The 25,402-nt window shown below is 45.2% G+C and overlaps 1 protein-coding gene across 3 annotated transcripts in view; it reads left to right on the forward strand.

Moving 5' to 3' along the window:
* Positions 1 to 25,402, forward strand: part of LOC137421606 (uncharacterized) — a 182,523-nt gene that overhangs the window by 143,184 nt on the left and 13,937 nt on the right. For all 3 annotated transcript variants that reach the window (XM_068107830.2, XM_068107837.2, XM_068107852.2), the window contains 4 exons: positions 8,143 to 8,204; positions 8,343 to 8,435; positions 8,587 to 8,702; positions 16,988 to 17,307. In XM_068107830.2, coding sequence (XP_067963931.2) covers positions 8,143 to 8,204; positions 8,343 to 8,435; positions 8,587 to 8,702; positions 16,988 to 17,307 — 591 coding nt within the window. The remainder of the gene's footprint in view (positions 1 to 8,142; positions 8,205 to 8,342; positions 8,436 to 8,586; positions 8,703 to 16,987; positions 17,308 to 25,402) is intronic.

Below are 25,402 nucleotides of genomic sequence, written 5' to 3' on the forward strand. Positions count from 1 at the left end.
GTAAAAAACCACCTTTAGAGGCCATTTTTCCCCGCAAGCGGGGGTTGGCCTTTTTCGGGAACCGTGGTTGTTGTTGTTTTTCGGTCCCCTTTTTGAAGCAATGTTTTATGGCCGGATGCCCTTCCTGACGCCAACCCTTTTTGCCGCCTTTAACGACAAGCAGGGAATTACCAGTGAACTGGTACTCAATTTGCCGACCTCGGAAGGATGACAGGCTGAGTCAACCCCCCTGGCGTTAATTCAGCGATTGACCGGGATTCGAACCCAGGATCCTAGGATCCTAAGCCGGCACCCTAGCCGCTAGCCCAACACCAGGGATCAGAGCCCAACACCAGAGTGAGGAGAAATGGTGAAATGAACACAATTTATTTACGCGCAAGCAAGAAAGCAAGACGGCCCGATTTCCGATTCCGACGGGCGAGACGGGCTGACGGGTGAGACAGGCCGAAGGGCGAGACGGGCGAGAGGGGCGAGACGGGCGAGACGGGCCGATTTGGAGCAAGAAAAAGAATGAGACGGGAGAAAAACGAGAGAAACGAGACGGGGAAAGCCGATTGGAGAGGCGAGTGAGGAGCGATTGGAGAGGCGAGTGAGGAGCGATTGGAGAGGAGAGTGAGGAGCGATTGGAGAGGAGAGTGAGGAGCGATTGGAGAGGCGAGTGAGGAGCGATTGGAGAGGCGAGTGAGGAGCGATTGGAGAGGCGAGTGAGGAGCGATTGGAGAGGCGAGTGAGGAGCGATTGGAGAGGCGAGTGAGGAGCGATTGGAGAGGAGAGTGAGGGATTGGAGAGGAGAGGAGTGTGAGGGATTGGAGAGGTGAGGGATTGGAGAGGAGAGGAATGTGAAGGATTGGAGAGGAGAGGAGTGCTAGGTGGAGAGAGGAGAGTGTCAGGTGGAGAGAGGAGAGTGTCAGGTGGAGAGGCGTGAGGGGTCAGATATTATGTGAAATAAATAAATTGTGTTCATTACACCATTTACACCATGTGAAATAAATAAATTGTGTTCATTACACCATTTCTGGATCTGATGACTTGCCAGTAACCATTTTGTAAAAATGAATGTGCAGCATCTAACTCAATATGTTGAAATGTCACACACGTCCATGCCCGTGGGATTCCCATGGGTGACCCCACTATATTTCTTCGTTTTTATTTCATTCAACATTATTATCCGGAAGTAAAGGTTCACATGTTCATTTCACGTGTGCAAAAACAAACTCCATTTCACGTGTGCATGGACATGAAACACAGACGGGAAATTGCTTAGAGATATTTCGTTCGAAGCAATTATACACCGCCCAAATAAAATATTTCACCGATACACCGAGCGAATTTCAGCGAATTTCACCGAGTTTCAGGAAATTACCCAGAGATATTTCTTCGTTTTTATTTCATTAGTTACTAGCAGAAGTACTCAGCGTTGCCGGGCGGGGGAGGGGGGAAGGGCACGTACACTTTAAACATGTATATACATGTGGGATGTGGGATATATACATGTGGGACGTGTGTGTGTGTGTGCGTGCATATATGTGTGTGTGTGTGTGCGTGCATATATGTGTGTGTGTGTGTGTGTGCGTGCATATATGTGTATGTGTGTATATATATATATGTGTGTGTGTGTGTGTGTGTGTGTGTGTGTATGTGTATGTATATATATATGTGTGTGTGCATATGTGTGTATGTGCGTGCATATGTGTGTATGTGCGTGCATGTGTCGATGTACATTTGTCTGTACGTGTGTGTGTGCGTGTATGTGTGTGTATATATGTGTGTGTGTGTTTTTGTGCATGTGTATATATGTGTGTCTGTATGTGTATATGTGTGTGTGTGTGTGTGTGTGTATATGTGTGTGTGTATGTATGTGTGGGTGTACATGTGTGTATGTGTATATATATGTGTGTGTATATGTGTGTATGTGCATATGTGTGCATGTGTGTCGGTGTACATGTGTGTGTACACGTGTGTATGTGTGTGTATATATGTGTGTATGTATATATATGTGTGTGTCTGTATGTGTATATATGTGTGTCTGTATGTGTATATATATATGTGTGTGCATGTGTGTGGGTGTACATGTGTGTGTACGTGTGTGTGTATGTATGTATATGTGTGTATGTGTATGCATGTGTGTGTGTGTGTCTGTGTGTGTGTATGTGTGTGTGTGTGTGCGTGCATATATGTGTGTGTGTGTGTGTGTGTGTGTGTGTGTGTGTGTGCGTGCATCCCTCACACTCCTCTCCTCTCCAATCCCTCACTCTCCTCTCCAATCGCTCCTCACTCGCCTCTCCAATCGCTCCTCACTCGCCTCTCCAATCGCTCCTCACTCGCCTCTCCAATCGCTCCTCACTCGCCTCTCCAATCGCTCCTCACTCGCCTCTCCAATCGCTCCTCACTCGCCTCTCCAATCGGCTTTCCCCGTCTCGTTTCTCTCGTTTTTCTCCCGTCTCATTCTTTTTCTTGCTCCAAATCGGCCCGTCTCGCCCGTCGGCCCGTCTCGCCCATCTTGCCCGTCGGCCCGTCTCGCCCGTTGGCCCGTCTTGCCCGTCGGAATCGGAAATCGGGCCGTCTTGCTTTCTTGCTTGCGCGTAAATAAATTGTGTTCATTACACCATTTCTGGATCTGATGACTTGCCAGTAACCATTTTGTAAAAATGAATGTGCAGCATCTAACTCAATATGTCGAAATGTCACACACATCCATGCCCGTGGGATTTCCACGGGTGACCCCGCAAGTTTGCATTGACGTTCGTCGATGGACTCGTTCGCCCATCTCATTCGTTTTCTTGCTGCATCCTGTTCAAGTCTGCGTTCTTCATCGATCGTCTCATTCATTTTGGAAATAGAAGTTTCCACGCAGCGCATGAATTGTCGCGATCCTCAAGAGGAAGTGTCTCGTAATCATCAAATGATAAATGGCAAGTAAATAATATTGTGGAAAATTAAAGATTTCAAATAAACCTATTTAAAGTGTATGCGCACATAACTAATAAAAAAAACGAAGAAATATCTCTCGGTAATTTCCTGAAACATATTTTACTTCCGGCTAATAATGTTGAATGAAATAAAAACGAAGAAATATATGTCGGCATCATTGTTGACGTTTTTGTGACGACTGTCATCAAGCGAAAAAGTAATATATCTTAACGGAAAAGCAAAAGCGAATTTTTAATATATATCGACACATTGCCGTCGGTGTCATGTTGGGCGGTGTATGATACAGCATGACGCGATTTAAAAAAATATATCTCTGCATTTTCCCACGTGTGTGGAATGTTCTCAATTATTGCTGACACCGAGTCTGAAACCATCGATAAAAATGAAATCATATGGCGAGTTAGATTGGAGATAAAGGCGTGAGAGAGACTCAATGGCCTTGAAGTTACAGGCGTTTGAGAATTAATTTCGTTCTATAAACGGCAACTTTCATTGGATTTTCTTCCCTTTTTTTTCAACCGAGTCTAAAACTATGTTAGCGACTGTGAAAAATGAAATGATATATCGAATTTGATTTGAAATAAAACTGGGAGAGAGAGCAAGACACCACAGGCCTACAAAACAGGCCTCAAAGCTATGCGAGTTAATAAAATGGTGGATATTTGTTTATAATTATATGAAGGCACTCCCAGAATGGGTGGAGCTATGGGTGGAGCTACTCTGCAAACCGAGTAAGCCACACCCCAGACAGACACCCAACAGACAGACAGACAGACAGACAGAATCATCTACGGCTATTATAATATAGATAAGCCGACAAACAAATTTTGAGTCCCCATGTTAAAGCTGCATACAGAGAAACGATCCCATATAAAGGGAGGGGTGCTTTGCGCCTCCCTTTGATTATTCAAGATGATATAAAATACTATCGTTCAAAAAGTAAGAAGAAAAAAATTATTCAACTCAGATGGGACTTGAACCTACACTCCCCAGCTTGGAAGAATCTGATGTCTTATCCATTAGGCCATTAAACCAACAGATTTGATTTGGGTAATAACATTTTGAAGGAATGAAGTATGTATATATTTACTCTCGCCAGGGAGTAATGCATTCACTCGTGTCCGTGTGTGTGTGTGTGTGTGTGTGTGTGTGTGTGTGTGTGTGTGTGTGTGTGTGTGTGTGTGTGTGTGTGTTTGTGTGTTTGTGAAAAAGACATCTGGAAAAGTTCTGAACGGATTTGGATGAAAGTTGGTGAGATGATTGCCCTTGGGATAAGGAAGAATTGATTAGTTTTTGGTGAAGCTCAGGATATTATTCCAGAACCAGGAATTTTTTGAAGGATTTTTTTACCATTGGAAGATAGGGCTCATTTTTTTTAAACATTAACTTCTATATATTCTATATTTAACATTGTGATATGAAAATAGTTTTCATATTTGTTGTAAATGTAGTTAAAACTCGTGGTTATGCGTTAGAGCGGTGTATTTTGTTAGCAGCGTCATCTTCAATGTTCATTTTTTTATTTATAATAAAGACATGTTCTGTCATTTTAAAACCACGAAAGTGTGTATTAGGTTTCCCCATTTCATAAAATGTATCGTTTGATACGTATAATGCTTTAAAACTGTTTTGTTTTGTTTTTGTTTTTTTTACCTCAGAAGGTAGATCAACATTTACCTCAGCGAATGTCAATCGCGGTGTCAGTATTTGATGAACTTATAAAGACTTAGGTGAGTTATAAGTGTGACCAGCATGTGCACGGGATTCTTCCCAGAAGAATGAGTGGTCGCATTAGCTTGTACGACTTAAAATGAGCGAGTTTTGTTTTCACGTTTGGGCCAGTTTTACATGTTGTTTCCCTCAGGAATGAAACGAACGTTTTTCCTGGCTTACAATTTTATTTGAAGTCACACATGCCTCAAAATACACTCACTTATATAGAATTGAATGTTGAATCCGAAAATGTAAGTGAAATTGCCTTGTTTTTTTAACATTATCTTCTATATATTCTAAATATATATCTGTGCAGTGTCTGTCTTGTGTTGTCTTGTTTTGTGTTGTCACTGAACTACTCCCTCAAACTTTTGTGAAATCGTACTATTCCAACTTGACCCATGGCGGGAGTATGCGCTCTACTGAGTGGCGTTCTAATTTTGCATATTTATTTATGTAAATCTATCTTCTGTCTATATATCTCTCTATATTATAAAAGAAAGTTTTTGTTTGTTTGTCTGTCTGCGCAAGCTAATCTCCTGAACTGTGAAAGATAGGAGGAAACCTCTAATACAGAAAATGTCGGGACGGGGCCCGGGAAGGTTTTAGGCTAGGTGGCGAGGCTGGTTGAGGCCGCTTCGGCCAGGCCGGGCCCATTTCGCAATTAAAAGCTGAGCTGAATTATACTGTAGTAGTCAATCTTCTACGGCAGCGAGTAAAAGCTGAATTATGGTCGTAAATTCATTGAAAAAGAACCAAAAATGTCGGGTCAGGCCTCGGGAAGGTTATAGGCTAGGTGGCGAGGCCGGTCGAGGCCCACCTTGGCCGAGCTGGGCCCATTTCACAATTAAAAGCTGAGCTGAATTATCGTAGTCAATCGTCTACGGCCGCAAGTAAAAGCTGAATTATACTAGTAAATTCATTCAAAAAGAACCAAAAATGTCGGGACAGGTCCCGGGAAGGTTATAGGCTAGGTGGCGAGGCCGGTCGAGGCCGCATCGGCCGGGCTGGGCCCATTTCGCAATTAAAAGCTGAGCTGAATTATTGTAGTCAATCTTCTTCAGCCGCGAGTAAAAGCTGAATTATCGTCGTAAATTCATTCAAAAATAACCCGGGCAACGCCGGGTGCTTTCACCTGGTCTAAAAGAAAGTTTTTGATTGTTTGTTTGTCTGCGCAAGCTCATCTCTTGAACGGTGAAAGATAGGAAGAAACCTCCAATACAAAAAATGTCGGGACGGGCCCCGGGAAGGTTTTAGGCTCGGTGGCGAGGCCGGTCGAGGCCCACCCACCTCGGCCGGGCTGGGCCCATTTCGCAATTAAAAGGTGAGCTGAATTATAGTAGTCAATCGTCTACGGCCGTGAGTAAAAGCTGAATTATAGTAGTAAATTCATTCAAAAAGAACTAAAAATGTCGGGACGGGCCCTGGGAAAGTTATAGGCCAGGTGGCGAGGCCGCTTCGGCCGGGCTGGGCCCATTTTGCAATTAAAAGCTGAGCTGAATTATAGTAAATCTTCTATGGCAGCGAGTAAAAGCTGAATTATAGTAGTAAATTCATTCAAAAAGAACCCTGGCAACGCCGGGTGCTTTCGGCTAGTATATTTATATATATTTAATTTGAAAGCAAAAACTCTAGCACTTTGGTGGAATTTGTTTCAAAAGCCATTAACTAGACCTTTTGTACGGCTGATGTATATTCCAGGTTTCAGCTAGTTTCAATCTATAGCCCTTGAGATATGAGCGTCAACACATTTTTGGCGGATGGAAGGACGGACGGACAGACACAAACGTGATTTCTAGGGTTTTCGAAATAAAACTCAAGAATGTGGAAACAGACTTTGCTGAAATTTGGAGCATACACTACATGGCCAAAAGTATGTGGACACCCGAACGTCACACCCATAAGTGCTCGTCGAACATCTCATTCCAAAACTAGAACGCCACTCAGTAGAGCGCATACTCCCGCCGTGGGTTTAGTTGGAATAATACGTTTTGTTTAACATCCCCTCTCCCCAAAACAATAAATGAAAAAGAAAGTAGGCCCTAACTGTCAGAGAATTAATTTTGATATATCTCGGAATTAGAGGAGAAAAACATCATTTAAGAATAAGAATAAAAGCTTTAATGTAGTAAAACAGAAAAAAGAATTCCCAAAATAAATTCCTGGATCCGGAATAATATCCTGAGCTTCACCAAAACTAATCAATTCTTCCTTATCCCAAGGGCAATCATCCCACCAACTTTCATCCAAATCCGTTCAGAACTTTTCCAGATATCTTGTTCACAAACACAAACATACGAACACGCATACGCACACACACACACACACACACACACGGACGGACACGATCGAATGCATTACTCCCTGGCGGGAGTAATCATGAGCATTAATATATGGAGTTAGTCCCCCACCCCCACCCCCCTTGCTGCTGTAACAGCCTCCACTCTTCTGGGAAGGTTTTCCACTAGATGTTGGAACATTGCTGCGGGGATTTGCTTCCATTCAGCCACAAGAGCATTAGTGAGGTCGGGCACTGATGTTGGGCGATTCGGCCTGGCTCGCAGTGTTGGCGTTCCAATCCATCCCAAAGGTGTTTGATGGGGATGAGGTCAGGGCTCTGTGCAGGCCAGTCAAGTTCTTCCACACTGATCTCAACAAACCATTTTAGTATGGACTGGAGAGGCGGCATCCTATGACGGTGCCACGTTGAAAGTCACTGAGCTCTTCAGTACGGCCCGTCGGCCCATTCTACTGCCAATGTTTGTCTGTGGAGATTCCATGGCTGTGTGCTTGATTATATATACCTGTCAGCAATGGGTGTGGCTGAAACAGCTGTATCCACTAATTAGAAGGGGTGTCCGCATACTTTTGGCGATTTTGCGTATTACCTCAATGTACAAAGCATTTACTTCTGAAATTTACAGCAGATTTCATCTAGTAGAAGCCGAGAAACGTGTTTTCAGTCCCCATGAAAGCTGCACACAGAGAAACGATCCCTTATATAAAGGGAGGGGCGCTTTGCAACAATAAATTGAGATAATTGACACTGAGTCTGTTTGGTCATAATTCATAACGTCATAATTGACACTGAGTGTGTTAGGACATTTTGTACCTCCTGAGTGAATTGCCTGCAATTTAGCAAAAAAATTATTGTCATCGCTTCCATGTTTTTCACAGTATCCACAAGGTGCTTCCTTGTATATTCAATGCCCTTTCAAGTCAAGGCGAGACCGAATCTATTTTAGTGTTGTTCACTTTCTAACCCATAATTATTTAATTCACTGTAATATTTTCGTATATAGGAAATGATGTGTACATTTGGAATTCATCTGGAAAAAGGCCTCGATGATTCACATCATTGTGTTTACTTTGTCGGTAGATGTCATGCAGCTATGTTGACGTGAGGTTCATGTCATGCAACTGGAATCACAAGGATAAATCACCTCATTGTATGGTTGGTTTTAGGGAAGATTGCACTTGATTTTTCACTGTGTACAGACTTGAACACGCGTGTTCCAGGAAGAAAGGGAGTCAGAGTAGCAAGTGAACCGCGCTTTGAGGTAAGCGATGATCGTTACCCTCATTATCCACCATTTATTTAAACATGTAAAATTACCTTTCTTCTTTACTTTATGCCTGTCAGGGCACCTTGCATTTCCCGATTTTTTTTCAGTTTTCATGTCACTCTTTCCTTCTAGTTGGTTTGCAGCAACCTACAGGAGCTCAGGGAGCTCATTGCAGATGTGCAGCACGAACATCAGCAGCTGAAAAAGCCCTGCAGGAAGAGATCCGTAAGTCGAGTGGTCCCTTGCAACTGCAAGCCCTTAGCCACACTCCTTACTGTCTTTTCTGAACAGCTTTTTAACCCACAACTGAGAACTGAGGAAGTTGTTTGAACCACAGCCAGTCAGCTAAGTTTGCAAATATACACTTTTTCCTTAGGTTAAAGTGAATCCGAAAAGGAAAAAAGTGAGGGAGCTGCAAGAGACACTGGAACGCTTGTTAGCTGAGCTGCTACCATGGGAAGGTCGTCTCCACAAGGCCTTCATCAGGATGAGGTTTGCGGGTGGCGCTTGGGTGAAATATTCAGCTCATACAAGATTATTTTCTCTTATACAGTGCTCTTGGTCCTTTTTATCACTAGCTCATGTGCTGGTGAGACAACATTTGTTTCTAATGCATTTTGAGCTCGGAACAACATTTTTTTTTACAAATGCAGGATGCTCATGTAAGTTTTTGTTCATTTGTTTTGGTCTATGTCCTTGAGTCTTAGGTGCAATTTAATGACATAATTCTTTACCGTCCAGTTGAAAACCTAATGTCCAATTATTATTGGATTTTACAACACCATCAAAACCTATGCATGTGGCTGCTTTAATAGTACTGTAGAGGACATGGCGATGCAGGAAAAGACCACTCTGTCCGTTGAGGCTGGGCTGCATCATGAGAAGGCATCATGAGAAGGCAAAAATCATCATGAGAAGGCAAAAATCATTATGATAAGGCATCATGAGAAGGATGTGCGGAGTATCGTTGAGAGAGAGGAAGACAAATGATGAATTGCGAAAGATGATGGGAATAGAGCCTGTGATTGATGCTGTGAAGAGGAACAGGTTGAGATGGTTTGGTCATGTGTTGAGGACGGATGAAAGTGACTGGTTGAGAAGAGTGATGGAAATGAATGCAGAAGGAAGTAAAGGACGGGCTACGCGAGATCACCAGATGATGTTTATATCAGCCACCCATTTTATGTTGAGCGGCACTGTGATTGGTCACGTGACAACATCACAACACGTTTTCAAAATGGCTGCCCCACTAGATATGCGTACACAGCAGAGAATAGTTGTTCAATGTATTGTTGCACTCGAGGTTCCTCCAGTGGATATTAATAGCTGTTTAAAGAATGTGTATGGCGACTCCACCATTGATGTGAGCACTGTTAGATGTTGGACAAAGAATTTCAAGAGCGGGGAAACCGATATCGACGACGACAAGCCTCAAAGTGGTCAACCTGCAACAGTGACACCGGAAAACAAGTCGCATCTTATTAAAGTGAATTGCAGTTGATAGACTATGTGGAAAAATAAATTAATATGTATGCATATTCCTTGCAATTTTCATTGCACCATATTTTTCAGCCTTTAAGATGATGTGGGGTACAAGTCGATTTAGCTATTTGTGCACCGCTCCTTTCCTATTCCATCTCCAGGCACTGCATGACATCACCGCCGGGCACCGAAGGGGGCGAAGAGGACGAGGGACTTAACTCCCATAAATGGGAGGGAGAGGTGTACAATAATTGATTGATTAATTGCGTAATTAAAATCAATAAATAGCAATCGTAAAATATTTTCTTAATCAATTGGCTAATAACATACCTAAACCACCAGTGCTTCATCCGAAGCTGTAACTTTTTGAAAATTAATTAAATAAGTCAGTAATCGAACAAAATAAAATAATAATTGATTAATCAATAAATAATTAATCTATTAATTGATTAATCAATAAATCAAAAATATCCTTTGTAGCCACATCACTTGGTCACTGTCATGTCCAAATATTAGCTTCCCAGCTCAAAAGGTGCCTGAGATATTGCCCAGATGAGAAAGAAAATAAATAAATGATTAATAATGAAAATAAATAAATAAAAATCATTAATTATTAAATAATTAATCAATTGGCTAATAGGATACCTAAACCACCACCGTTTCATCCGAATCTGTAACTTTAAAAAATGAATTAAGTCATTAATCGAATAATTAAGCGATTAATTGATTAATCAATAAATAAAAAATAGCCTTTGTAGCCAAATCACTTGGTCATTCTCATGTCCAAATATCAGCTTCCTAACTCAAAAGGTGCCTGAGATAATGGCAGAAGAGAAAGGAAATAAATAAGTACTTAATTAATCGATAATAAATGAGTAACTAATCAATTAATTGATTAATTTAAAAAACAAAAAATACCATTTTTGCCAAAGCACTTGCTCATGATTGTGCCCAAATTTCAGCAAGTAATTAAGTCCCTCGGGCGACGAGGCTTGCTTCGATCTCTCCATGGCATCGAAGTTTGAGTGTTTTCCCATTCGTGTCTTTGTCGGGTTTCCGCTGGTTGTTTTGTTGTGTGTGTGTTGTTGTGTGTTTCTGTTTAGTTTTGGTTTTGTGGTTGTTGCGGATTTGTGTGTGATTGGTCGTTTTTTATTCGCGCCTCGTGCGCGGCCTGGTCTTTCCGGGCTCCCTTCCCCCCGTCGGTGTTTTGTGAGTGTAAGTTCTTTCCTTCATAGTATTTGCTTGTTTCTTTGATTTTCTTTTCTCCCCCCCGCCTCTCGCGGGCATCTTACCCTTTGTCCGGCGTTTTTAAAAACAGGACAAACGGATAGACAAAGAATTCTATATTGATTCTTTCTCTCCTCCCGGACACGTGCTTGTTCGCTCTCCTCCTCGTCTCGACATGTGCCCCGCCCCCTGTATCTCGTTTTTCTTCCGCCTCTGCTCCTTCTTTCTCAAATCCACGTTCTCGCTTGGAGACTTTTCCCAGATTGTTTTTCATGGTTTTCATGGTTCTGTTTGGATATTGTTGGAATATGTCTAAACCGCAGCCGTGATGCTGACGCCACCCCCCCCCCCCCCCCCCCCGCCAGAATTTCCATGTTTTAAACGTTTCCCAGTGTGTACCCTGGTTAGAATAGGTACACTATCCCTGCGTGTCGTAAGAGACGACTAAGAGGGTTGGCGTCAGGAAGGGCATCCGGCCATAAAAACATTGCCTCAAAAAGAGAACCATGACAATTACAAGTACATATGGGCAGGGTACAGACCGAAGTGGAGATCGGTTTCTGCGGTTTGGGACATGGAATGTAGGGACAATGACAGGGAGATCAGGAGAAGTGGTGGAAGTATTGGTCAGAAGAAGAGTGGACATATGTTATGTGCAGGAGACGAGATGGAAGGGAAGTGGTGTGAGAATGGTGAAGGGTAGGCAGGGACAGAAATACAAGTTTGTGTGGTAAGGGTGCCTGGAGGGCGTGAATGGTGTTGGTGTCCTGTTTTCTGAGGAGTTTGTAGACAGTGTGGTGAGTGTGACTAGAGTGAGTGATAGGTTGATGATGGTGAAAATGATGATTGGAAAGCTCTTGGTGAATGTCATCTCGGGATATGCTCCGCAGGTTGCTCGAAGCGATGAAGAGAAGGACAGGTTCTGGTGTGCGATAGAGAAGCTGATGGAAAACGTAAAAGATGAGGAAGTTGTTGTGGTGGGAGGAGACCTAAATGGACATGTGGGAAGGAGGCTGGATGGTTTTGAGGGAGTTCATGGGGGTTACGGATATGGTGTGAGAAATGGAATAGGTGAAAGGATTTTGGAGTTTGCTGATGGAGCTGATTTGTTGATTTGTAATACTCAGTTCCAGAAAGAGGATAATAAGCTTGTTACATACACGTCAGGTGGGTCGACGACAACCGTTGACTACCTGATGGTGCGTAGGCGAGATAGGGGGCACCTCTGGGACACAAAGGTGATCCCGGGGGAGGAGGCTGTTTCACAGCACCACTTGGTTGTCTGCGACATAAGGGTGAAAGGTGCGTGGAGAGCTCGGCGGGTGAAGTACCAACCGAGAATGAAGGTGTGGAGGTTGAAAGAGGTGACAGTAAGGGAGGCATTAAAAGAGAGGCTGAGGAGGGTAGAGGATGATGTGGTTGAGCTTGAAAGTGGTTGGATGTCAATGAAAGCTAGTCTGTTGGGAGCCGTTGGTGAAGTATGTGGATGGACAAAAGGACCACCGAGGCACTGGGAAACTTGGTGGTGGGATGATGAAGTTGGAAAAAGGATTGACGAGAAGAGGAAGTTCAAGGAGTGGCAGAAGGCGAAGGGTACGGGAGCAGAAACAGCAGAGCATGAAAGTTATAAGGCTGCCAGGAAGGCTGCAAAGAAAGAGGTAGCAAAGGCGCAGGAGGCATGTAGGAAAATGTTCGGAGAACGCTTGGATTCGGAAGAGGGTCAGAAAGCAGTATTCAGGATTGCAAAGCAGATAGCGAAAGAGAGGTGTGATGTGATGGGGGTGAGTTGCTTGAAGGATGAAGTGGGACAAATCGTTGTCGACCCAGATGGAATTAAAGGAAGATGGAAAAGATATATGGAAATACTGTTGAATACAGAGAATGAATGGGATGGCAACATAGAGAGTAACCCAGTTTTAGGACCGGCAGAGAAGATAACTGAGAAGGAAGTTGAGGAAGCGAGAAAAGCAATGAAGAGTGGAAAAGCGGGAGGGCCAACGGGAGTTGTGGGAGATATGTTGAAGGCAGCAGGAAGTTGGGGTGTGAAGAAAATGACAGAGATCTGTAATCTGGTGGTGAAAGAAGGCCGCATTCCAGTGGATTGGGAACTGGGTACCCTCGCCCCTCTATACAAGGGGAAAGGTGACCCTCTGAAGTGTGGCTCGTACTGACTGATAAAGTTATTGGAGCATGGAATGAAGGTATTGGAAAGGGTGTTGGAGAGGAGGATAAGGAAGAAAGTGAAGATCGACGAAATGCAGTTTGGATTTATGCCAGGAAGAGGGACGACAGACGCGCTTTTCATTGTGAGGCAGTTGCAGGAGAAGTACATGGAGAAGAGGAAGAAGTTGTTTCTTGGGTTTGTTGATCTGGAGAAAGCATTCGATAGGGTTCCACGCAAAGTATTGACATGGGCATTGAGGAAGTTAGGAGTGGAGGAATGGTTGATCAGAGTAGTGATGGCAATGTACAAAAGAGCGCGCACAGCTGTAAGGACGAAGGACGGGAACAGTGGTGAGTTTGAGGTGAAGGTGGGAGTGCATCAGGGGTCGGTACTAAGTCCACTACTATTTGTAGCTGTGATGGAGGTGCTGGCTCAGAACGTAAAGGAGGGTTTACCGTGGGAGTTGTTGTATGCAGATGATCTGTTGTTGATTGCGGAAAGTATGGATGGACTGAAGGAAAATATGAACAAGTGGAAGGAATGTATGGAGACAAAAGGTCTGAAGGTTGTGTTGTGACCGACTGGTTAACGCTCCCATCCACTTTCTGAATAATCCTCTCCAAGAAGTTCTGTCACTCAAGCTTTTGGGTCTCACTATCTGCCATGATCTTTCCTGGGAAAACCACATTTCAAATTTGGCCTCCAAAGCCAGTCGCCGACTGGGCATCCTCCTTCGTGCGAAGTCCTTCCTTGGCACACCTGAGGTCCTCACCACATACAAGGCTTTCATCCGCAGCTCAATGGAATACTGCTCTCCCCTCTGGGCTGGTGCTCCTGCCTCACACCGAGCTCGCCTTCAGGCTGTTGAAACCAAAGCATTCAGAATCATTGGAATCTCCCGCGATGAAGCTAACTCCAAGGGCCTCTCACTCACTCACCGCAGGCAGGTTGGTGGTCTTTCCGTCTTCTACCGACTCCTCTCTGGCCTTGCCCCCCCAGCTCTCTCTGGGCTCTGTCCCGCAAATATTCCTACAGGTCGCACAAGATCTGCCTGCAACCCTCTTATGGTTAAACTGCCAAAATCAAGACTCTCTGCTCACCTTCACTCCTTCATTCCTCTTTTCTCCCGCCTCTGGAACAAACTCCCTCACTCTCTTCAATCCCACTCCACCCTCCAAGTCTTTAAAACAGCTGTTCACCACCATCTCTTATCTTCCCCCATCCAAAACCTTGATCTTTTCTACCCCTGCTAATTTCACCCCAATTCCACTTTTTTGAAATACCAACTTCTGTCCAGGAAGTCCTTGGTGTCCTTGTGTTTTATACTTCTCCCTCCCCCCCACCCTTCCCATGCCTCCTCCCCCCGGGCCCTCTCCCTTCCATACATCTCCCTGTTCTCGGATGTTGTGTTTGTGTGCTTCCCCTTCTCCCCATCTTGTCTTCCGCTCCCTCTTTTTGGGTATTTTGTTTGTCTGGTTGATTTGTTTGTGAAGTAAATGTTAGCTCTTTCACGAGCCTCGATTCAGTATCCAAAAAAAAAAAAAAAAGGTGAATATCGGAAAGACGAAGGTGATGGAAAGTGGTAGAGCATGTGGTGAGGTGGAAAGAACTGGGAAGTGGCCCTGTGCTGTGTGTAGGAAGGGTGTCGGAGTGAACTCCATTCAATGTACAATGTGCGCTGAGTGGGTTCATCAAAAATGTAGTGGTCTGAGAGGGTCATTAACCAGTGTGGCAGCTACATTCAAATGTAAAGTGTGCACAGAGGGAGCTGCAGATGGAGGAAATGCTGAGTTGGATCTTGGAGACGGCGTGGAGCTGGAAGGTGTGAAAACATTTTGCTACCTCGGAGACATGCTGAATGGAGAAGGTGGATCAGACTCGGCAACGGTTGCTCGAGTGAGATGTGCCTGGAAGAAGTTTCGGGAACTGAGTGGCGTGCTGATGATGAGGGGAGTGTCGTTGAAGCTGAAGGGAAAGGTGTATGCTGCATGTGTGAGAAGTGTTATGATTTATGGGAGCGAGACATGGGTAATGAACGTAGAGCAGCAACGAAGGTTGGAAAGGGTGGAAATGCGAATGGTTCGACGGATGTGCGGAGTATCGTTGAGAGAGAGGAAGACAAATGATGAATTGCGAAAGATGATGGGAATAGAGCCTGTGATTGATGCTGTGAAGAGGAACAGGCTGAGATGGTTTGGTCATGTATTGAGGAAGGATGAAAGTGACTGGTTGAGAAGAGTGATGGAAATGAATGTAGAAGGAAGTAGAGGACGGGGAAGACCGAGAAAGACTTGGCTGAAGATGGTGGAAGAAGAAATGCGGGCAAAGGGGTTAACAAGGAGAGATGCAGAAAATAGGGCAAAATGGGAAAGATTGTCATGGGGACCGCAAGGCTAACCCCCGCTCTAGTAGGGAAAATGGCCTTTAAAATGCATGTTGTTGTTGTTGTTGTCTCCCTCCCATTTATGTCTCTATGTGCTGTATTCTTTATTAATTTTCTGGAATTTGTAGAATTTGTTTTTCACTTGAAAGTTGTTGGTTTCGATGTGTAAATAAAGGTGGAAAAAGTCTGGTTTAATGAAATTTAATTCCAGGCTATAAGGCAAGAAAACGTGAAAAATTTGAAAGAGGGTGTAGACTTTCAATAGGCACTTTAATATGATTCTGAGTATAAGTTGAGGCCCGGACTTCCGGAGGAAAAAGTACCAACTTGTTCGCCAAAAAATATGGTAATTGTAATTATATTTAGTGAGGAATAAAATATGAGGCATTACATTCATACTGACCTTCGCACATTCGTCACTGCATTCCTGTGTTGTTTGGAACCCATTCGTCCTCTTTCATTGTCATCTTTCCTTTGCTTTTTACCTGTTTTTTTCTTGGTCATTCTACCTCTGCCAATAAGATGTGTGTGTGTTTTTAACATGCAAAAATAGCTTTCCGCATCCATTGTTATGGTGCAGATAAACTATGGGAGCCAGCCCGTGATGCTCGTGATATTTATTGGATACCCGCAAAGATATTAGATTATTTATTTGATACTCGCAAACGAAAATAGATGAAACGACACCTCTGTACGTGTGTAATTTACTTGCAAACTTAGCTTTGATAAACATGAAGTGGATATCAGGAGAGCTATCCAAAGGTAATTAGGGTACAGGTAAAAGCAATTACATTGTGCATCATTCCTGTGCCATATTCACACCTCATCACTCAAACTTACTGCTGCAGGGTAGTGCTATTTATGCAAGCAGCATCAATACAGAAAGGAATTTTTCCTGGGAGGGTCATTACACAACGGCCTACTTATTCTGGGAGACACCATGGAATCATTAACATATGCAATCTTGATGCAGATGGGCCAGTCGCTATTCTGCCAGCCAAAATAAGGTTTTTCTATCAATTTTCTTTGTTGGTGTTCGCCTGGTGTTGGCTTAGCGGTTAGGGTGCTGGCTTGGGATCCTAGGATCCTGGGTTCGTAATCCCGGTCGATCGCTAAATTAACACCAGGGGGGTTGACTCAGCCTGTCATCCTTCTGAAGTCGGCAAATTGAGTACCAGCTTGCTGGGATGAATGATCCCGGTGTGTACCCCGGTTTAGAATAGGTACACCGTATCCCTGCGCATCGTAAGAGGCGACTAAGGGTTGGCGTCAGGAAGGGCATCCGGCCATAAAAACATTGCTTCAAACAGGGAACCATGATTGTCATGGGGCCCGCAAGGCTAACCCCCGCTCTAGCGGGGAAAATGGCCTTAAAACGATCATTCATTCATATTCATATATCGATTTTATTTGTCCTTTTCGATAATGTTGCAATTATTGTTTTGTTAAAAAAGAAATTGCAACTACTTTTCTATTGAATTGTAAATAATTTTGCAAATGCGACTGATTTCTTTCTCTCAGGGCAAAGTTGAAGAGGGAAGAAGAAGAGTTTGAGAAGAAGGGTGATCAGACTTGCATGGCTTGGAACATTTGGTGGGGGAGTGATGACTCCGAGGAAAGTTCGGATGTAAAAATGAATTTTAAGAGAAAAAAGCATAAGAAGAGGAACTGGAGTTGTGATACGAGTGAACGAGAAGCTACCGATGAGACAATTGGTGCTGTCATGGAGACGGCTATCAGTACGGAGGCCTCTAAAGAGACCATTGGGGTTACAGTGGAGCCCAAGGAAACCGCTGATGATATGCAGGAGATGAAAGAAGAAGCCACCGGAAGTACGAAGGGTGAGTGTGGGATTTCCGAATCGGATTACGCTTCTGGGCTTTGCACATCACCAGATGTTGAGGTCCGAAGTCTGCGACAATAATCTCTTCATTAATGTATTTTTACCTTACTGGGACGGGTTCAGTGCTTTGCTTACAAGAGGTGCCACACATGTTATATGTGTATTGTTTGTGGCAGTCACTTGCCAGTTTTGTCAGTGACTTTTTAAAAATAGGATCCAGGGCTTGTCGTAGATCTGCCGCACACACATCTCACACACCTGGACATACAGACGAAACACAAGACCAGCATATCCACGAAGCTTGGGGGAAGTGCCTTCAACTTCCCAGGGCATTCTGGGTACCAGCAACGCAACAAAAATGACTCCGCCCTTCTCACCACACTCAGCAGGACGTTTCGTAAGAAGGTATTTCCTCCTCGCCATGGATGCCAACCTATGGTGATTGTCCATGCTCTTGTCCTTTTAAATGCTAAGCATCATGCAAGTCCACCATGTTGAAGGATTACTCCCAATCGCATGTCGCGCCCACCTTGCTTGATCCATTCACTGGCTTCCAGAAGTCAGGCATGGGGTGAAAGGGAAGGAGTGTGTGGGGTAATGGGCAGAGGAAGGGGGATTCTGAACAAAGAAATATATATATATATACAGTAGAATGGCCGTTCCGCTGTTCAGCACAGGATATCTGGCGGCCATCTTGGAATATGCATGATGACCGGCGCCTTCAAGGAAGTCACGTAGCAGCAGTGGGGCTGAATGTTTTGCAATTAACTCCACCAACTACCAAACCGGGGCAAAAGAACGCAGTCGAAGCTTCCACGAGTGAGTAGTGATTATTCATAATTTCTATGATGATCAGAATTTAGCCGTTATGAGCTTGATTTTCATGATTTATTAAGCGAGGCAAATCAACCTTGCTGTGTGTCGGTGGCCTACAACTAGGTAGGCCTAGTGGCTGTTATCGTCAACGCTACTGATTGTATGGAAGCCAGTTGGACTGTGATTGCATTTGATTGATTGGGACTGATAGTGGGTGTGCTACGCGGTTCTACTCAGATGGACTGCGCTCCTCTTATATAATTAGCAGTTTGATGGCTTTCCTATTTAAAAAATCCATCTAGAGAACGTAACGAGCATTGTGGAGCACTGGCGATATCCGATGGGCCACGAGTGGAGTATTCACTCGGAAGTATTTCACCAATGATAGCGAGTGAAATGCGGCACAAATAGTCCATGAGTTACCCATCTGACATCAAGAGTGGTACACAATGCCAATTAGGGGTTATATTTATGCCACGAATCCTCAAATTGGATGCTTTTGGATGAAAAACAGCTCAGACCTTCAGTGCAAAACTTGCTTAATCAATGGCACAGCAGCGATTAAATATTCCAAGATGGCCACCGCGACTTACCCGTGCTGCTACAGTAAACGTCAGGCGTAGCCGTTCTACTGTGCATATGTTTGTATGATTCTGAATGCAGACGGTTTGGGCGTTCCGTGTGAATGTTGCACTCAGAAAACTCTGCTAGGTAAGTCGTGTGAATGACAAGTCACGTGAATGGTGTACTACTTGTACTCTACGACGACGTTGCCCCGACACTTCCCCCACCTAATAACTTTCCGACCCCGACTTAACCTCCCTCCTTTTCTTCATCTGTACCACAAACACCACAGGCTTGTGCTGGGTGGTAACATGCTATCCCACCACTGCTTTGCAATCCTTAGCCCTGCACAACTGTCACTTCCTTACCACCACCAAATCCAGGTCTTTTCGGTGCTGTCCACTCTTAGAGGTAATCTTATGGCTTTCCCGCTTTTGAAAGAATGAACCAGCTGCAGCCATCCTATTCCTCGCCACCAACTCTTGACCCTCTCTATTCCTCGTTCCCAACCAAATTTACCAACACATTTCATTTACTCCGCTATAGGAGCGAGACATGGGTAATGAACGTAGAGCAGCAACGAAGGCTGGAAAGGGTGGAAATGCGAATGGTTCGATGGATGTGCGGAGTATCGTTGAGAGAGAGGAAGACAAATGATGCATTGCGAAAGATGATGGGAATAGAGCCTGTGATGGATGCTGTCAAGAGCAACAGGTTGAGATGGTTTGGTCATGTGTTGAGGAAGGATGAAAGTGACTGGTTGAGAAGTGATGGAAATGAATGTAGAAGGAAGTAGCGGACGGGGAAGACCGAGAAAGACTTGGCTAAAGATGGTGGAAGAAGAAATGCGGGCAAGGGGGTTAACAAGTGGATATGCAGAAAATAGGGCAAAATGGAGAAGATTGTCATGGGGACCGCAAGGCTAACCCCTGCTCTAGCAGGGATAATGGCCTTAAAATGCCTGTTGTTGTTGTTGTATACCTCATCACCCAGCTCCACTACTCTGACATGCACATTAAAGTCCCACACAATGCACAACATCATCTTCATCTTAACCATTTCCATCATCCTCTCCAGTGCGTCCCTGAATTCCTGCTACGCTGCCGCAGTCATTCCCATTTGTGGCCCATATACCGACATAACACACACCATTTGCCTCTGTATCACCACCCATACCAGAACTATCCATCCCTCCCATCTTTCCGCTCTGACCACCCGCTTGCTTATCTCTTCCGATACTATTATTCTCACGCCATTACTCCTTCCATCCCCATCCGCCTGCAGCAGCTTGTATCATCCTAACAATGCCCTCACCCCGTCTCCTTTCCATCTGGTCTCCTGCACACACAACACATCCGGCTCCTTCTCTGCATCATCTCCACCACCTCTACCCCTCTCCCCTTCATTGATCCCACATTTAAACTACCGAGTCGATCCTCACTTCTGAACCTCTCCCCACCTGGCAGAACCAGTACCATCTTCAACAGTTTGGGACCCCATGGTCATAAATCAGCAGCGTTGCCCATGTTGATCTGCTGGACCTACAACCATAGCCTGTATACAAAGTTGATGCTCGTGTAAGAGCGAACACATTAAACACAAAACACACACATAAAACATACAATAAAGGGAACGGGAGACAAGATGAGGAAAGAGAGGGAAGCACACAAGCACAACAACAGTAGAGAACAGGGACATCGGGAGATCTGCTGAAGGGAGAAGGCTGGGGTGGGAGGGGGGTGGAGGTGGGAGGCAGGAGAGGGCGAGGGGTGGGGGAGGGAGGAAGGGCGGGGTACACACTATAAAACAAGTGGACACGACTAGGAATTTCAGGAATGAAGTTGGAGATTGAAAGAGGTGGATTTGGGGTACATTAACCGGGGTAGAAAAGATCAAGGTTTTGAATGGGGGAAGAGAAGAGATGGTGGTGAACAGCTGTTTTAAAGACCTGGAGGGAGGAGTGGGATTGAAGAGAGTGTGGGAGTTTGTTCCAGAGGCGGGAGAAAAGGGGAATGAAAGAGTGAAGGTGAATAGAGAGTCTTGATTTTGGCAGTTTCACAAGAAGAGGGTTGCTAGCAGATCTTGTATGACCTGAAGGAATATTTGGGGGACAGATCACAGACAGAGCTGGGGGAGCAAGGCCGGAGAGGAGTCGGCAGAAGACAGAAAGACCACCTACCTGCCTGCGGTGAGTGAGTGAAAGGCCCTCAGAGTTAGCTTCATCACGGGAGATACCAATGATTCTTAAAGCTTTGGTTTCTACAGGGTGAAACTGGGCAAGGTGTGAGGCAGGTGCTCCAGCCAAGAGGGGAGAGCAGTATTCCATCAAGTTGTGAATGAAAGCTTTGTATGTGGTGAAGAGCTCACAGGTGCCAAGGAAGAACTTTGCATGATAGAGGATGCCTAGTCCATGACTGGCTTTTGAGGCCAGCTTGGAAATGTGGTTTTCCCAGGAAAGATCATAGCAGATAGTGACACCCAAAAGCTTGAGTGACAGAACTTATTGGAGAGGATTGTTGAGAAAGTAGATGGGAGGGTTTTCCAGACTGTCTTTTCAGAGAGACATAGTAAGAGTGTGAGAATTGTCAGGCTTGAAAGACATTTTCCACTTGCTTGACCAGTCTGTGATATTGTCCAGGTCTGCAGAGAGTGGTGGGATGATGAAGTTGGAAAGAGGATTGACGAGAAGAGGAAGAAGTTCAAGGAGTGGCAGAAGGCGAAGGGTACGGGAGCAGAAACAGCAGAGCATGAAAGTTATAAGGCAGCCAGGAAGGCTGCAAAGAAAGAGGGAGCAAAGGCACAGGAGGCATGTAGGAAAATGTTCGGAGAACGCTTGGATTCGGAAGAGGGTCAGAAAGCAGTATTCAGGATTGCAAAGCACATAGCGAAAGAGAGGTGTGATGTGATGGGGGTGAGTTTTTTGAGGGATGAAGTGGGACAAATCGTTGTCGACCCAGATGGAATTAAAGGAAGATGGAAAAGATATATGGAAATGCTGTTGAATACAGAGAATGAATGGGATGGCAACATAGAGAGTAACCCAGTTTTAGGACCGGCAGAGAAGATAACTGAGAAGGAAGTTGAGGAAGCGATAAAAGCAATGAAGAGTGGAAAAGCGGGAGGGCCGACGGGAGTTGTGGGAGATATGTTGAAGGCAGCAGGAAGTTGGGGTGTGAAGAGAATGACAGAGATCTGTAATCTGGTGGTGAAAGAAGGCCGCATTCCAGTGGATTGGGAACTGAGTACCCTCGTCCCTCTATACAAGGGGAAAGGTGACCCTCTGGAGTGTGGCTCGTACCGAGCGATAAAGTTATTGGAGCATGGAATGAAGGTATTGGAAAGGGTGTTGGAGAGGAGGATAAGGAAGAAAGTGAAGATCGACGAAATGCAGTTTGGATTTATGCCAGGAAGAGGAACGACAGATGCGGTTTTCATTGTGAGGCAGTTGCAGGAGAAGTACATGGAGAAGAGGAAGAAGTTGATTTTTGGGTTTGTTGATCTGGAGAAAGCATTCGATAGGGTTCCACGCAAAGTATTGACATGGGCATTGAGGAAGTTAGGAGTGGAGGAATGGTTGATCAGAGTAGTGATGGCAATGTACAAAAGACCGCGCACAGCTGTAAGGACGAAGGACGGGAACAGTGGTGAGTTTGAGGTGAAGGTGGGAGTGCATCAGGGGTCGGTACTCAGTCCACTGCTATTTGTAGCTGTGATGGAGGTGCTGGCTCAAAACGTAAAGGAGGGTTTACTGTGGGAGTTGTTGTATGCAGATGATCTGTTGTTGATTGCGGAAAGTATGGATGGACTGAAGGAAAAGATGAACAAGTGGAAGGAATGTATGGAGACAGAAGGTCTGAAGGTGAATATCGGAAAGACGAAGGTGATGGCAAGTGGTAAAGCATGTGGTGAGGTGGAAAGAACTGGGAAGTGGCTGTGTGCTGTGTGCAGGAAGGGTGTCGGAGTGAACTCCTTTGAATGTACAATGTGCGCTGAGTGGGTTCATCAAAAATGTAGTGGTCTGAGAGGGTCATTTACCAGTGTGGCAGCTACATTCAAATGTAAGGTGTGCACAGAGGGAGCTGCAGATGGAGGAAATGTTGAGTTGGATCTTGGAGACGGCGTGAAGCTGGAAGGTGTGAAAACATTTTGCTACCTCGGAGACATGCTGAATGGAGAAGGTGGATCAGACTCGGCAACGGTTGCTCGAGTGAGATGTGCATGGAAGAAGTTTCGGGAACTGAGTGGCGTGCTGATGAGGAGGAGAGTGTTGCTGAAGCTGAAGGGAAAGGTGTATGCTACATGTGTGAGAAGTGTTATGATTTATGGGAGCGAGACATGGGTAATGAACGTAGAGCAGCAACGAAGGCTGGAAAGGGTGGAAATGCGAATGGTTCGATGGATGTGCGGAGTATCGTTGAGAGAGAGGAAGACAAATGATGAATTGCGAAAGATGATGGGAATATTGCCTGTGATTGATGCTGTGAAGAGGAACAGGCTGAGATGGTTTGGTCATGTGTTGAGGAAGGATGAAAGTGACTGGTTGAGAAGAGTGATGGAAATTGATGTCGAAGGAAGTAGAGGTCGGGGAAGACCGAGAAAGACTTGGCTAAAGATGGTGGAAGAAGAAATGCGGGCAAGGGGGTTAACAAGGAGAGATGCAGAAAATAGGGCAAAATGGAGAAGATTGTCATGGGGACCGCAAGGCTAACCCCCGCTCTAGCAGGGAAAATGGCCTTAAAATGCATGTTGTTGTTGTTGTTGTCTGCAGAGAGTGAAGAGGCTGCTGCCTGCAAATTTGAGGGTTGATATATGGAGCGGCAGAGAGTGGAGTCATTAGCAAAGAGATAGAGAGGATTTTCCAGAGAGTCAGAGAGATCATTAATGAAGACCACAAAAAGCACAGGGCCCAGAACACTGCCTTGGGGAACTCCAGCCTGGACAGGAAGGGGAGATGAGAGAATTGTATTCAGAGCCACACATTGACTGTAACGAGAGAGAAAGTCCGCAAGCCATGCATGGAGATTTACATAGGAGGAGAGTTTGGTGAGCAGAGCTGTCTGCCAGACCGTATCAAAGGCAGATGATATGTCAAGGGAGACAGCTCTGATGTCCTGTTTGGTGTTGAGGACCTCCATCCATTGTTGAGACAGCAGAAGCAGCATGTCCAGAGTAGAATGACCTGATCTGAATCCAAATTGATGATCTGAGGTCAACCCGTGGGAGAAGGGGAAGGATTTAATATCGGAAGCAATGATGGATTCCATGACCTTGCTGATTATTGGGAGCACGCTGATTGGTCTATCGTTGCAAGGATCTGTTTTTGCACATTTTTTGTGTAAATCGGTAATGTTGGTTGATTTCCAAGCAGATGGCAGATGACCTTGAGCAAAGGAGAGGGTGAAGAGAACAGAGCGTGGGTGAGATAGAGCAGCAGAGCAGGATTTGAGGACCCGTGGGCTGATGCCGTCTGATGCAGTTGCAGAATCAGAGTCGAGGTTTGACAAAAACTTCTCCACCTTGTCAGGAGAGAAGGACACAGGAGAGAAGAAGGAGAGAATAAGGTGTCAGGAGAGAAGGAGTCCAGGAGCCGCTGGGTTTGACTGGGAAAGGTGGGGACAAAGAGAGGTGGGTTTGGGAAACAAGATTTTGAGGCAAACGCAGAGTTGAGGCATTCAGCTTTTTCACGTGTGGAGTCAGCTGTGTAGCCATTTGAGGTAAGGGGGGGGATGGAGAGGGAACAAACACCAGAAACAGATTTGACCGGACGCCAACAGGATTTGGAGGAGGGAGACAGGTTTCTGAGTTCAGTCTTGAGAGTGGAGAGATATTGTTTCCTGGCTCTCCTGAGGGTAGACACACACTTGCTCCAAGCTTTGTGAAAGGAACTGAGATTGCCTTCCATTGGATTTGCCTTCCATGAGGTGAAGGAAAGTTGTTTCAGGGCAACTGCCTCACCACAAGATTCCGTGTACCATGGGCGGGAGGAAGGGTATGACAACTGAAGACGAGATGGGATAAATCTGTGCATGAGAGAGAGCAGTTTGCTTTGGAAGAATTCCCAGGATGAGTTGATGTCAGAGGCAGTAGAGATGGCAGACCATTCCAGATGATTGATGGCTGCTTGAAGACCGTGCCAGTCAGCCTGAGTGAAAAGCCAGACTCGTCGACGCTGAGGAGGCTCTCTGAGAATGGCCAGAGAGATGTCCACTTTAACAAGCACATGATCAGATGAACCGATTGGAACAGAAGAAGAACTCCAGACATTTGCAGGGAAGTTTGTCATAACCAAGTCTAGAAGAGAAGACACTCCATTGACTGAGATCCGGGTTGGGAAATAGATAGATTGTGTCAGTCCCAATGAGTCACAGAAGTCCTTTCCTGAGGTGCCATCGCTCGTGCGAGAGGTACCCACACCCAGCCAGCTGGCATGATGACAGTTGAAGTCGCCACATAACCATAATTCTGTGTGCGAGAACGCACACACACCGCTCCTTCTCCACTTGCTCCTCCCATCTCCCCTGCCCGCCCCCTCCTTCCACACTCGACTCCTCTTCCCCGTCTTTGAGGCACTCATCCCTACCTCCACCCCACTCACTCCCTCTCTCTTCTCAACCTCTCCCCACCTCTCCCCCCCCCCCCCCCCCTTCCTTATGTCCCACTCTCCTTAATACCCTAAAGTTGTGCTTATTCAGCTTGCAACAAGGAAATGCAAT

Source organism: Myxine glutinosa, chromosome 1 (assembly GCF_964187855.1).
Source record: "Myxine glutinosa chromosome 1, kmMyxGlut1.1, whole genome shotgun sequence".
In the NCBI taxonomy this organism is placed as follows: domain Eukaryota; kingdom Metazoa; phylum Chordata; class Myxini; order Myxiniformes; family Myxinidae; genus Myxine; species Myxine glutinosa.